General features: G+C 41.2%; 1 protein-coding gene across 3 annotated transcripts in view; it reads right to left on the reverse strand.

Moving 5' to 3' along the window:
* The window catches only part of pcnx1 (pecanex 1), a 264,945-nt gene that overhangs the window by 70,994 nt on the left and 180,173 nt on the right, over positions 1–13,778 (reverse strand). For all 3 annotated transcript variants that reach the window (XM_080203059.1, XM_080203058.1, XM_080203057.1), the window contains 2 exons: positions 5,827–5,998; positions 2,080–2,190 (listed from right to left, as the gene is read on the reverse strand). In XM_080203059.1, the coding sequence (XP_080059185.1) occupies positions 2,080–2,190; positions 5,827–5,998 (283 nt within the window). The remainder of the gene's footprint in view (positions 1–2,079; positions 2,191–5,826; positions 5,999–13,778) is intronic.

The following is a 13,778-nucleotide window of genomic DNA, read 5'->3' on the forward strand; positions in this document are numbered from 1 at the left end:
TATTTAAGAACAGATTAGATTGAAGGACAGGGATATAGAATCATAGGATTAAGACACTATCAGCAACTTGGGATTGCCATTGACCAGAAACTGAACAGGATCAACCATATAAATACTGTGGCAACAATAGCAGATCAGAGGCTGGGAATTCTGAAACTTGTAACTCACCTCCTGACTCCCAAAATCCTGTCTGCCATCTACAGGGCACAAGTCAGGAGTGTGATGGAATACTCTCCATTTGCCTGGATGGGTACAGCTCCAACAAAACTTAAGAAACTCAACACCATCCAGGACAAAGCAGCCCACCTGATTGGCAACCCACCCACCACCTTCAATATTTATTCCCTCCACTACCAATGTACAGTGAAAACAGTTTGCACTATCTACAAAATACACTGCAGCAACTCATCAAGGATTTTTCGATAGCACCTTTCAAACCCAGAACCCCCATCACCTAGAAGGCCGAGGGTGGTAGATTCAAGGAAACACCACCTGCAAGTACCCTTCCAGGTCACACACCATCATGACTTATAAATATATCACCGTTCCTCACTGTCGCTTGGTCAAAATCCTGGAACTCCCTATCTCACAGCATGGTGAGTGTATCTGCAGCAGATGGACTGCAGCAGTTCAAGACAGTTTCTCAAGGACAATTAGGGATGAGCAATAAAAATGCTAGCCCAGCCAATGACAACTACATCCCTTGAAAGAAAAACTTGATACCGACACACGCAAGTTGAGTAGACTTGCTTGCTTCTTTTGTACTTTATATAAAAAGCTATGCAGGACCTTGTACGCAAAGTTGGCTGCTGCATTTGCCAACATAGCAACAGTGACTCTTCAAAGGTCAAGTATTCTGAAAGTCCCAAGCGTAAAAAAATGCTGCATTCCTTCATTTGAAATGAATACATTTTAAAATAAGCTCTGAATTGGTTCATGGTAGTGCAATACCAAACTAGGGTGTCATGTGTGAGAGGCACACAGATTGAAACTCACACTTTGTTGCGCTGAGTTACTAACCTCGGAGGGAGATGCAGGCAATGGATGGAGTTAATTTATTCTAAACAATGTGCAAGAAGATTTGACTGTTCACTCCCCAAAACTGAAAGCAAAGTTCTCTAGCTCACTTGAGGGCTCCCCCTACAGCACATTACAGAACATGTTTGTATAACCATGTGAGCGGTGCCCAATTTGGGTCCTTAAATTGAATACATTTCACATGATGACAAAAGAAGACATGAGGCCCAATAATGCAAAAAAAGATTGAGATATAGTTACAAGGCCATTTGTCAATGAATTTATGCAAACATCAGGAAGATGAAAACAATGTGGCAATTACTCAATAGTTTATTCTGAAGCCATTTAAGCTCGACAATATGCATCAACATGTCAAATACCTGGCTTACCAAAAAATCCTGCAAACATAAGAACATAAGAAATAGGAGCAGGAGTAGGCCATCCAGCCCTTCGAGCCTGCCCCGCCATTCAATAAAATCATGGCTGATCTGTCGCTGCTCAGTTCCACTTTCCCGCCCTCTCCCCATAACCCTTAATCCCCTCTCCTAACAAAAACCCATCAACCCGCGTCTTAAAAATATTTAGCGAGGCAGCCTCCACCACTTCAACGGGCAGAGAATTCCAGAGATTCACCACCCTTTGAGTGAAGAAGTTCCTCCTCAACTCCGTTCTAAACCGCCCCCCCTTTTATCTTGAGGCTGTGCCCCCTAGTCCTACTGTCTTTTTTGAGCGGGAAGAGTCTTTCCACCTCTATCCTATCCATCCCATTCATCATCTTATACGTCTCAATGAGATCTCCCCTCATTCTTCTAAACTCTAATGAGTACAAGCCCAGTTTATTCAGCCTCTCCTCATAGCTCAACCCCCTCAACTCCGGTATCAGCCTAGTAAACCTCCTCTGCACTCCCTCCAAGGCCAAAATATCTTTGCGCAGGTGCGGCGCCCAAAACTGCACACAGTACTCCAGCTGCGGCCTCACCAATGCCCTATACAGCTGCAGCAAGACCTCCCTACTTTTATATTCAATCCCCCTCGCTATGAAGGCAACATCAGAATACTCACCATTTCCACCAAACACATGGATATCGAATTGTTCACAAAGGTACATCACAAATGTATTTACTTGTGGAAGCAATCCAATGAAGAATATGACTGGGAAACACAATGTAAATGCTGTGAAGTAAAAAAGAAAATGCAATTACAATAAGAGCTATGGGTACAATTAAAATTAAACAGGTAGTAGGAAATAAATTTGAGAGTAATACACATTTCATATACAAGCATTGAAGCCAAAAAGGAAATAGAGGATTGCAATTGTCTTAATACAAGAAACTAACCAATATCAGCAAATATTATATGCATTATTTGGAGATGCCCAGACAGGTTAATCTTTGTGGAATGTCTTCAGGTATTAGACTGTCACTGAGCTTCCAAATACCATCCCAATGAAGCTTTATAGACAATGAACAGGTCCCAGATATTTTACTAACATCATTATTGGCACAGAATATATCATAACATTAATGGAATTATATAATCATGGATTTGTGTAGTACAGAAATAAACTATTCAGCTCAAGTTAGTGCTGGTATTTTTCCCCATGAGTCAATTAATCTCACTTTCCCCTTTCCTCTCTCAAGGACCTCAATATTCCTTTTATAAGCAGCCATCTAACATTTCTTAAAAATAAATTAAATGCTAATTCAATAACAGCTTGTGGACTAGAATCTATATTTTAACCAGTTGTTATGCGGAGACATTTTTAAAAATCTTCGCTTGATTCCTCTTTTGCCGTCATTTTATATTTATAACCCACTTATCTTCTCTTTAAATTGGAAACAAACTGCTGCAATGTATATTAAAACAACCTTTCATAATTTCAAAGACTCCATCAGGTCCCCTTTTAATTTTCGTAGCACCAGTAAAAAGAAAAGCCACCACTTCCTTTGTAACCGCAATCCCTCAACCCAACAATCACCCGAAATATTCAATGTTACATTCTTCCACTGTCACTATCCTATCTTTAACTGTTCTGTCCAATAGTTGTACATTGTCTCCTTTTACAATTTAACATCTTGCATAAATCCAACATTGCCTCTTGCTTTTGTATTCTGTATTTTTAGAAAGCATTATGTTTGCCTTCTCCTGTTGTTGTTTACCTGCTTTGCCTCTTTTTACCACTTGTGCACCTGCACAAGTTCGCTCTGCTTCTCTACTTCACTTAAAATTATTGTTTAAAGTGCACTTATTTTGCTTTTCTTTAGTTCATGTGCTTTAAAAATTGAATTACATCTGCTACTTATATTCACACCCCAACTGTGAGCCTATGTCCTCCTGTAGTCTTTACCATTACCTATGACAATTTACTGTATGGGAGCCTATTCTCCCCTCCACCCACCCACTAATTAGATGTCACCAGCAAATTCCAATTTTATTCCCAAATTCCTAAATCCATTTTTTTTTTAAAAATCACTAAGAAAACAGAATAGGAAACTGAATAGATGTAGATGAATTAACAAGCTGTTATCCTAAGACTGGGGGAGCTTCTCAATGAAAACGCATAGATGGCCTAATTATTCCTTTTCTGACAGAAAACAGAACCAACTGAATGGTTGCTTATTACCCTCGATCAACGAGTCTCCGGAGAAGTAAAATCATTAACTCAACTCTAATAATTAGTTCAAATACATGAACAGATGGTACATGATCAGCATGTTGTGCTTTCTGTCCAGTGTTGCTTTCAACAAGAATTCACAGGTATCAGCTAAATGATTAATGATATCAGCTAAACTTCCTAAGTTTATATACGTTAGTAAATCCTAAACAATCTCCATTAAAGAATATTACAACACTGCATTTACTCACTACTGCTTTTGTTGAAGTACTTACATCTGCTATTCCTGTAATGGTGCCTAAGAATCGCAGCTACAAAGCAGCAATCTCAGTCTACATTGTTCCTGTAAACCAGCAGGTTTCTCATTAGAATATACGGGGAATTAATCTGTGTCTGAGCAAATGATCCTTTTCAAGCATAACGTCTAGTAACTGATGAGTTCTATACTGGTAGGAAAAGTCAGAGAAATTAATAGAACCAAGTTGGCAATTCAGATTAATTTCTACAAATACAATGAAAATTTGGCACTAATCTATTAGTTTAGGTTTGCCTATCCTGTTAACACATGCTCAGTTTGCACAGTGGCAACGTCACTTACTTTATCTGCTTAACCATTGGCACTTGCACACTGCCTATATAACACAGTTCTTATACAAAGCGACTCTGTGCCCTTCTGTCTCTTTTTACTGGGCATGTTAGAGGTGACGGCTATTGCAGCAGGTCGCAAAGATTTTACTTTAGGATCAAAACATGGCAGGGGTTGGGGTGCTGTCATTACAAGGAGAAAAAACTGATAGAATAGAACAATATTTGAGTATAAATGTGAAAATCAACTCGAATTTCATGACTGAGACCAACTCACTTCACCTAACAACACGACGCCAATGCCGTTTTCATAAGTCAATGATTGCGTCAGTTTTGCAAACACTTATTCTGTAGAGTGCAACTGGCATTTACTTCATTAAGTACAGCTGGCAGGGGAAGACTTAATTTCTCTTATTGTCTTCTTTTCTCTAATATGCACACATCTCATCAAAACTATGGTAAAGCAAGGAATGACAGTGTTATTTTGGGTTTGATGTTTATGATTTTGAACTTGTTTAAGAAGGAGAATAAAAAATGGCAAAGATTAACCGATAATATTAGAAGAATGTTGTCTAACGTTTCTCATATATAGTGGCCACCTATTGTCTAATGGTGTTATTCTGTAAATAATACTGTGTAAATGTGCAAGACAGCTCCACTTCTACATATAGAAAAAAAGTTAAAGTTTATTTATTAGAGTCACAAGTAGGCTTACATTAACATTGCAATGAAGTTACTGTAAAAATCCCCTCGTCGCCACACTCCAGTGCCTATTCAGGTAAACTGAGGGAGAATTTAGCACAGCCAATGCATCTAACCAGCAGAGCTTTCGGACTGTAGGAGGAAACCGGAAACTCGGAGGAAAGCCACGCAGACACGGGGAGAACGTGCAGACTCTGCACAGACAGTGGCCAAGCCAAGAATCGAACCCGAGTCTCTGGCACTGTGAGACAGCAGTGCTGACCACTGTGCCATCCCCAGACAATTCCACACACTCCAGGTGGAGGGCTATATAAACATGCAGCTTTCACCGTCCAGTTAGCAATGATTAAAATTAGCCAGGAACCATCCCCCTAAACAGGCATCTGGTTCGAAACTTGGCATGTAGCTATGCTACTGCCTAGTAAACCTTACTGTAATCTTTTCCATCAAAAAAATAACCAAGCGCCTACATATCAGTGTGACGTACACAAAGCAGCACATCAGAAAGACAGCAAACAAATTAGCTTAGTTTTTCATAGGTATATTTCCCTTTAAAATGGTTCCTTTGGGAGCAATACAAAGTCAGATTATTAACTGGAAGGCTCTTTAGGTGAACATTCGATCAGCAAGAAAGAAATAGAAGTGTATCGTGAGTCAAACAGGGAACTTTAAATGTGCTAACATTATAACAGCACACTGAAGGCTAGCAAGCAACATAGTGAACAGATTGCTTTGAAAAATTAAAACAAAATCAGCATTATTCTTCCTCAGCTGGAAGGCTGAGTCAGTAGGCTGTTTAACTGAAAGGCCTGCCTTAGCTTTGTAAACCTTATAAAAATTATCTTTGAAGAAAGATTACTGATATTTATTTTCCAATCTTAATAATCTTTTGATCTAATATTCCTTACCCATGACAAGATCTCTGGCAAAAGTCAAAAGTGAAGGGCTGGTAAAGGCCACGCCATACAATTTAAATCTTGTTGTTGATGTACTTTTGCTCCCGTAATTCAACAGCCAGATCAGGCCACAGCACACACAGAAGTAGACAGGCCTACTGTAGGCTATAATACGATTATGACCCTAGGGGAAAACAGAGATTCAATAAATATCATTTCAGTTAAGTTATTCTACAATACTGATCTCCAGCTGCAAAAGCAAGTCAAGAAGACTCCTGCTTTACTACCTTGCTGAAATCATGTTCTGTCAAGACCAAGAAAGTACTTGAGAGCTTAAATATATGACTGGGAATGCCACTACCAGCTAGTAAATAATCAGTGCTCTGAATGGATCACCCAAGTATTGCTTGAGCAATGTAATAACAAGGTATGGGTCTATGGAGTGCCAAATGAAGCAATGCCAGAATGGTTTCACAATGCTGACTTTTGGAGTCAGATTGGAACCTGACTGCCGTGTCTAATACCATTTTTGTGTTGATAAACAGTGGAAACTGCTGCCCACTGACACCAAATTGGCAACACACCTGTGCCCAAAGGTTTCCTGAAACTGTAGTGAACACAAACACGAATCTCCAACAATTATGAGACATTCTGCATTTTGGTCAGAGGGAAATAAATTATATATGTGAGGCGGTGGATAAAATAAAAGGAAATTGTTTAAAAGTAAGCCAAAATAACTAAGTCAAAAAAAAAGCCAATTGCTTCTTTCTTGCTGCCATCAGACTTTTGAATGGCCTACCTTATATTAAGTTGATGTTTCTCTACACACTAGTTATGACCGTAACACTACATTCTAAACTTGCTCCTTTCCTTTTCTATGTACAGTACACTTTGTCTGTATAGCGCAGGAAAAACAATACTTTTCACTGTATACTAATACATGTGCCAGTATTAAATCAAATCAAATCGCCACTTTGAATCAACTTGCAAAAATCTGTGTATATTTAACAGGTGATTAATACAGATTTCAATGCAATGATAGGAGGGGAAAGACAGAACATTAATTTGGAAAGATGAGTGCACCCAGAAAAATACAAAACACATGGGTATTGAGCTTTCAGTCATGCAATCAATTCCCCATATATTCTGCACTTGATCCTGCTCAGAGATCACAAAAACATGCAGAATTTGTGACCACACTTCCCATTTGAGAAAACAGACGCAAATTCTGACCTTCTGTACACTCAATACAATTATAACGTTCAAAAGCTGCAGTGTAAAAAAAAACTATATTAAAAAAACGTTGAGTTAACTTTCCATTTTTAACACCTCAAAAACACGGTGAATTTAAATCTGACCTTTGCTGCAGCAACTGATCTCACTGCATACAAATAATTTTGTGTAGATTTAATTATATGACCACGTAAATGTTGCTAAGCTACTAAAGGGACTGTCAAATAGCACGTTCTGGGTTTCTATATTTAAAACAAGTTCAATGATTAACTATATCGGCAAGCTAAGACTGATTACAAGATGTTTCTTCAGCCATTAATTGTCAGCTAGCTAAACTTACATTCATCACATTCAGGGGTGTTGGTGGTGGTGGTTTGGGGGTTAGATATAACACATTTAGATCCAAATAAAACTGTCTTGTTTGACCCAGTATCAGAAGAGCACTTTCCTGTGCATCATCAGTCATTGTTCTGTTTTCTGCATCATAAAACCCAACGTTGGTCTCCATTTGATTTTCTATTTGGTACAGTCAGTAAGAGTGATATGTCTGTGTGTCTGAGAGGGAAAGACAGAGTCTGTGTTGGAGACTGAGACTGGCCAAGCCAAGGAGTTATAAACTCTGAACACTGCTTATGTCTAAACCAGTGGTTTCCATACTTGTTCTGACTGGGAAAGCTCGCTAGAAATGCTGGCACGTTCTTGAGGATCTCCACAAACATAAATTCACTGCCAGGAATTCCTGTCCTTACTTTTGTGAGTCAGTGTCAGCTACCCAACTGAAAAGATCCCTATCATTGCAGGGAAGAATATTTACAGGAACAAAAATATTGGTCAACAAATACAGAATAAATGCTAAATACAGAACGCTGGATATATTGTGCTCGTGCGTGAGGTTTGCCTGGCCCCAGATTAATAAATAATCTGATATGATGATCATAGGATCTTAACATTTCTTAATATCTTATCCAAAATATATTCACAACACGTTTACTTCTGAACATACATTTGCTCCATGAGACAATTTGATATGGTGGATAAAAATGCAACATTGCTTAGAATGTTATTAACTTCCCATTGCATACTTCATACATGTAGAATAATAAACACAAAGAAATAACCTGCCTTAATATACAAGCCCTTGTATTCATAAGGACATTCAAAAGCACTTTACAGATAAGTACAAAGAACAAAGAACACAGCACGGGAAACAGGCCCTTCGGCCCAACGGGTCCGCGCCGCCATCTTAACAATGTGTTTTTCCTCCTCCACCCTTGACCCATATCTATGCTTATGGTACTCCCATTGGAAACCAGATTAAGGGGAGAATAATTTAGGGACAATTTGTTACACCAATCAGCCTAAGAGCACATCTTTGGGGTGTGGGAGGAAACCGGAGCACCCGGAGGAAACCCACGCAACCACGGGGAGAATGCACAAACTCCCACAGACACTGGCCCAAATCCAAGTATCTGCACAGCTAACAGTGATAGTCACTAAGCTGTTGTGGTGCCCATCTGCTGGTCCAGTTTTAAGCATACACAAACGATGCGAAGTACTAAGCTACTCTCGAAACATCCAAGAGCAGACCATGCACTACCCACCGTGTGCATGCCCCTCGTTAGACAACAAGGTGGACCGACGCACCTGCGGAGTAAAAGAGAAAAAACATCAACACATGTAACAGTAGATTTCCAGGAACGTCCCAAGGCTCTGATCCTTATTTAAAACAGTCTCCTATAACCCTCCATTCCTGTTTCGCTCATGTGTCCATCTAAGTAAACCTTAAACAAGTCCAATGTGCCTGCCTCCACCACCTTACTTGGCTGTGCATTCCATACCCCCATAACCCTCTGTGTGAAAAACCTCCCTCTAGCATCCAAATTATACCTCTCCCCCCTCATCCTAAGCCCGTGGCCCCTCATGATATTTGTCTCCAATCTAGGAAAAAGCCTGCCACTGTTTACTCTATCTATACTCTTCATTATTTTATACACCTCTATCAGATTCCCCCTTAATCTCCGTCTTTCTAAGGAAAAGAGCCCCAGTTTACCCAATCTTTCCTCATAACCCAGTCCTTCCATACCAGGCAGCATCCTGGTAAACCTCCTCTGCACTCTCTCCAGGGTCTCCACGTCCTTCCGGTAGTAAGGTGACCAGAACGGGACGCAATACTCCAAATGCGGTCTAACCAACGGTCTGTACAACTGTAGCATTAGATACCAGCTCTTGTACTCTATACCCCTTCCTATAAAGGCTAGCATACCATAAGCTTCCTTCGCAACCTTCTCCACCTGTGTTACCACCTTCAGAGACTTGTGCACCTGCACTCCCAGGTCCCTCTGCATTTCTATACTCTTAATAGGTCTACCCTTTATCATGTAACTCCCCTCTACATTATCCCTTCCAAAATGCATCACCTCGCACTTATCAGGATTGAATTCCATCTGCCATTTATCTGCCCAATATACCAGCCAATATATCCTGCTGTGTCACCTGACACTCCTCCTCACTATTATCCACCAATCCTGCCATCTTTGCATCATCTGCAAACTTGCTGATCACACCACGTACGCCCTCTTCCAAGTCATTTATATATATTACGAATAGAAGAGGTCCTAGTACTGAGCCCTGCAGCACACCACTAGTGACAGACCTCCAGCTAGAAAGGAACCCTTCCACTACTACTCTCTGTCTCCTGTTGCCTAGCCAGTTTTCAATCCATCTAGATACCTGTCCCTGTATCCCATGAGCCTTAACCTTTTCTACCAACCTACCGTGAGGGACTTTGTCAAACGCCTTACTGAAATCCATATAGACAACATCAACGGCTCGTCCTTTGTCAACCGTTTTTGTCACCTCCTCAAAAAATTCTACCAGATTCGTAAGGCAAAACCTCCCATTAACAAAGCCACGCTGCGTATCCCTAATCAGATCGCAACGCTCCAAATGCGTATACATCCTATCCCTAAGAATTTTTTCCAACAACTTTCCTACCACTGAAAGTACTAATGTGAAGTTTGTTGTAATGTCAGAAACACAGCAGCCAAGTTGTACACAGCAAGGTCTCAGAAACTGATATATGTTGGTCGCAACAAAAGGACTCCCTTCTCATTCTTGAAGCAATGCAGTGAGATTTTCTATTCATTATTCTTAGCAATGTACTGAATTACGTGGTCAAATCCTGGAGCAGTTTAAAACCCATGATCTCCTGAATTAGTGGTGACAGTACTATAACTGATAATACACTGTTAATTTAAAATACTCCTTCAATTTAATTGATTTGCAGCGCCTACCAAGAGGATGAAGAGTCAAAGCGGAATGCATGATATAACCGATGTGCATCACAATGGCAGTATGTTTTGTAACTTCACATTCCATGGTTACTGGTTTCAAAATTAAGATATAAATTATTCAGCAATGCCTTGTTAAGGAATTTCAAATTGTAGACATGGAGAGGGGATAACACAGTCCAAAGATGTGCGGGTTAGGTTGATTGGCCATACTAAATTGCTCCTTTGTGTCCCGAGATGCATAGCTTAGAGGGATTAGCAGGTAAATATGTAAGGATATGGGAATGGGGCCTGGGTGGGATTGTAGTTGGTGCAGACTCGATGGGCCAAGTAGCCTCTTTCTGCACTGTGGAGTTTCTATGATTCTATGATAGCAAAAGGCAGAAAGGAAGCTTATAACAGTACGTTCTTCAGACTACAGACTGCAAATCAACAGACAATTGCAATGAAGTTGCTAATATTACAAAACTTAATGGATTTTATTCAAATTAACAAGCATATGAAGGAATTAGGGTTGAATATTAGTGAAGAATGCCAAACTTGCAGTTGGTACAAACAGTGACCTTAAAGTGAATCTGACAGTCAGTAATACTTTGGGAATCCATGATGTTGAGCCAGATTTTTGCTGTAGCTGGGCACAAATGGCATCTGCTCTTTTCTGCTCACCAAGTTGCTGAAAGTGCGAGTTGAGAATGGCGGAGCGAGGGGACAAAGGGCAACTGTGTCCCAAGAGGACATGCAAGCAAACATGTAACCTCTCAACAAAACAGATTGAAGGATTGGGAAATAAAAAAAGTGCAAGGGCTGGGAAGTAAGTATGAGGCAGAATGGGTGAATTCAATGTCAACTCAAGTAAAAGTGAAGACAGAGAGAGGAAGTTTGGATTAAGAAGGTTAAAAAAAATTAGAAGGTTCAAAAATATAAAAAAACTTGGGCTGCCACGGGAATTGGAGTAGGTGAGAGGCGGAGCATGGGGAGATCCATTGACCTCAGTGGGGGGATTTTACAATTTCAGGACGAGCAAGGCTTTAAAATCCCACCTTTAAAGTAGCAATAAGACTCAACACTTGTAATAAACAATTTCTAGCATCAAATTAGCAGTAATTAACAATGATTCCATTTTTAAAAGGGCACGTACACTTGAAATGCCAGGCGAAATTCTCCCAGAAATTTTTAAATGTTGTCCCCAGCAGGAAAACCAGTGAGATTCCCACTGGGAGAGCCACTGTGATTCATTTCACAACTCAGCCACACTTAGAAATCTTTTTGGAGCCTGAGGAGAATCTCATTAAATTGTCCCACATTTAGAATAATTTTTGGAGTAGGGGCCTAAAGATGCTGGCAAGGCTGGCTCTTGAGAAATTGGGGCACCCTTTTTTCCAGCCCTGTCTGCCACTGGGATTTTTTGGTCCCACTAGAAGTCTTTTGCTTGGCCCGCCACATCCCCAACTATGACTGGTCCCACCAAGGGGATGCTGTAAAACCCTAGCTTTTGTCTCCAATAATAATGCAATTGCAACTATCACAGAAATGCTTTGGAGTAAATCGTAAGCCTGGCTGCAATAAGGGATCTCAGTTAACTTCATGAGATACCAGGTGGAGTTTTACTAGCAGCCTGTAATTTATGATGACATTGATGGAATTGTGCACCACTTTTATTTTCTGTTTTTACCTTTTCCCAAGTGATTAGAATTAAAATTTGAGGTCCCAGCAGCATGCATGCATGTAAAACATTTCCAATAAACAGCGGGAGAAGCTTTTCAGTGGTGTAACCCGCAGTCAGCTGACAATGCTGCATCTACAGGCAGCCTATTGAAGAATCTCCTGGTCAAAAAGGGAGGCAGTGCTTCACTGCCAAGATGTTCCACAGATTGAGACTACCACCATCAAAGCTATCAGTGATTGCCAAAGCAGGCCGGCCCCATGATTTAGCAATGTTCCCGCCACCAGGGAAACGTGACAGGTGACGTTCCCTAAGGGTGTGTGAGAAGGCCTTCCCGCTAGACCAAGCCAGAGTGGACAGAGGTGCAGAGAAGGTGAGCCATCAATGGGTGACCAGGTGACCCTGGATCCAATGAAAGAAATAGGTGAACAGCTTGCTCCGATCTGCAAGGGGGCCTGCCAGTGCCATATCTTCAACAGTGATGGGGTCATCAATAATGTGCTTGTTACACTGGGCAGCTATTCAGAAGAATGAATGTATGTTTAGCCTCAGTGCCTCACGGCAATTCAGACCGAAGTGTGTAGGAGATTGCCTTGCATATGTGCTTGGAAACAATGTTTGAATGACGGGACCATACATCTATGGGGATACATACGAACAAGAGTGTTCCTTGGCATGTCACTAACATGCTACTTTGTCATACAAGACAAGCAAGCCCACAACAGCAGCGGGAGGATGCAGGTGAAGGTGTGCTCGACCTTCCTTTCATTACACCAGCAGTGAAGGCAGCTATAGCGATAACTTGCAATGACAGAGTGTGGCAGGCAGGGAGGTTGGACCAGCCAGTCGCAAGGTGGACAAGACAACCATCCTTTAGGTGGCAAATGGGCAAGCAGGATGCATAACCTTTGTGGTTCTTTTTGTTCTCCACTACGTCATTCAAGGACTAGGCTGCAGCCAAGAAGAAGCTAGAACAAAGCAACCAGTGTCCCAGACGTAGCACCATCATTTCCTTCACCTTCCACTTCCAGCAGCCCAGACAGTCTTGGGAGGGTTCACGCATAGATTTGAGAGTACCATCCCATGATCACATTGCAGACGCATCCAAGCAGTTGGGGTAGGATGTGACAGCTGGGTCCCCTGAAGATCGGCTGATTGCTGAGGGCCAGGCCCTTGTTGATCCCCACACTGATGGGGCTCTGGGCTTGGCCACAAAATGCCTGTTGGACATGCAGCGGGCATCAGAGGGAAATATGGTAAAAACTATGCGCTGTGCTGGATATAGAGGAATCCATGCTAGCCATGAATTCTACTGTGTTTCAGGCACTGGAGTTGATGGCTTCATCTATGGGGAGGATGGCAACCACCACAGAGGGTCAGGTCAAACATTCAGTTCATACGCACTCTGACTTGCCTTTCATTGCTCCATCCATGGGCTCAGTGCAGCAGCAGCTCAGCAAGAGGGGAACACTGCCCCCCCGCCACCCCTATGCCTGGAACAAAGGGCTTATCTCATAAAGGAAGGTTGAAGAGGTTAGACCTACGGCCAGTGGAGTTCCTGGCAGCAGTTACACATCTCTCTTGGCCTTGGCATTCATGTGAAGTGGGATAATTTAAATAATTCAACATTAAAATTGATACTAAGATGAATATTAATATATTGATATTAAGATGAATATTAAGTAGGCAAATGTAGTTATGAGCATTAGCAGCTTTAAATATAGCAAGCGCCGTTATTCAAGAACTTTCTCAACATAATGGGAAATATAGCTAACACA

Source organism: Carcharhinus amblyrhynchos, chromosome 14 (assembly GCF_965287045.1).
Source record: "Carcharhinus amblyrhynchos chromosome 14, sCarAmb.v2.hapA, whole genome shotgun sequence".
In the NCBI taxonomy this organism is placed as follows: domain Eukaryota; kingdom Metazoa; phylum Chordata; class Chondrichthyes; order Carcharhiniformes; family Carcharhinidae; genus Carcharhinus; species Carcharhinus amblyrhynchos.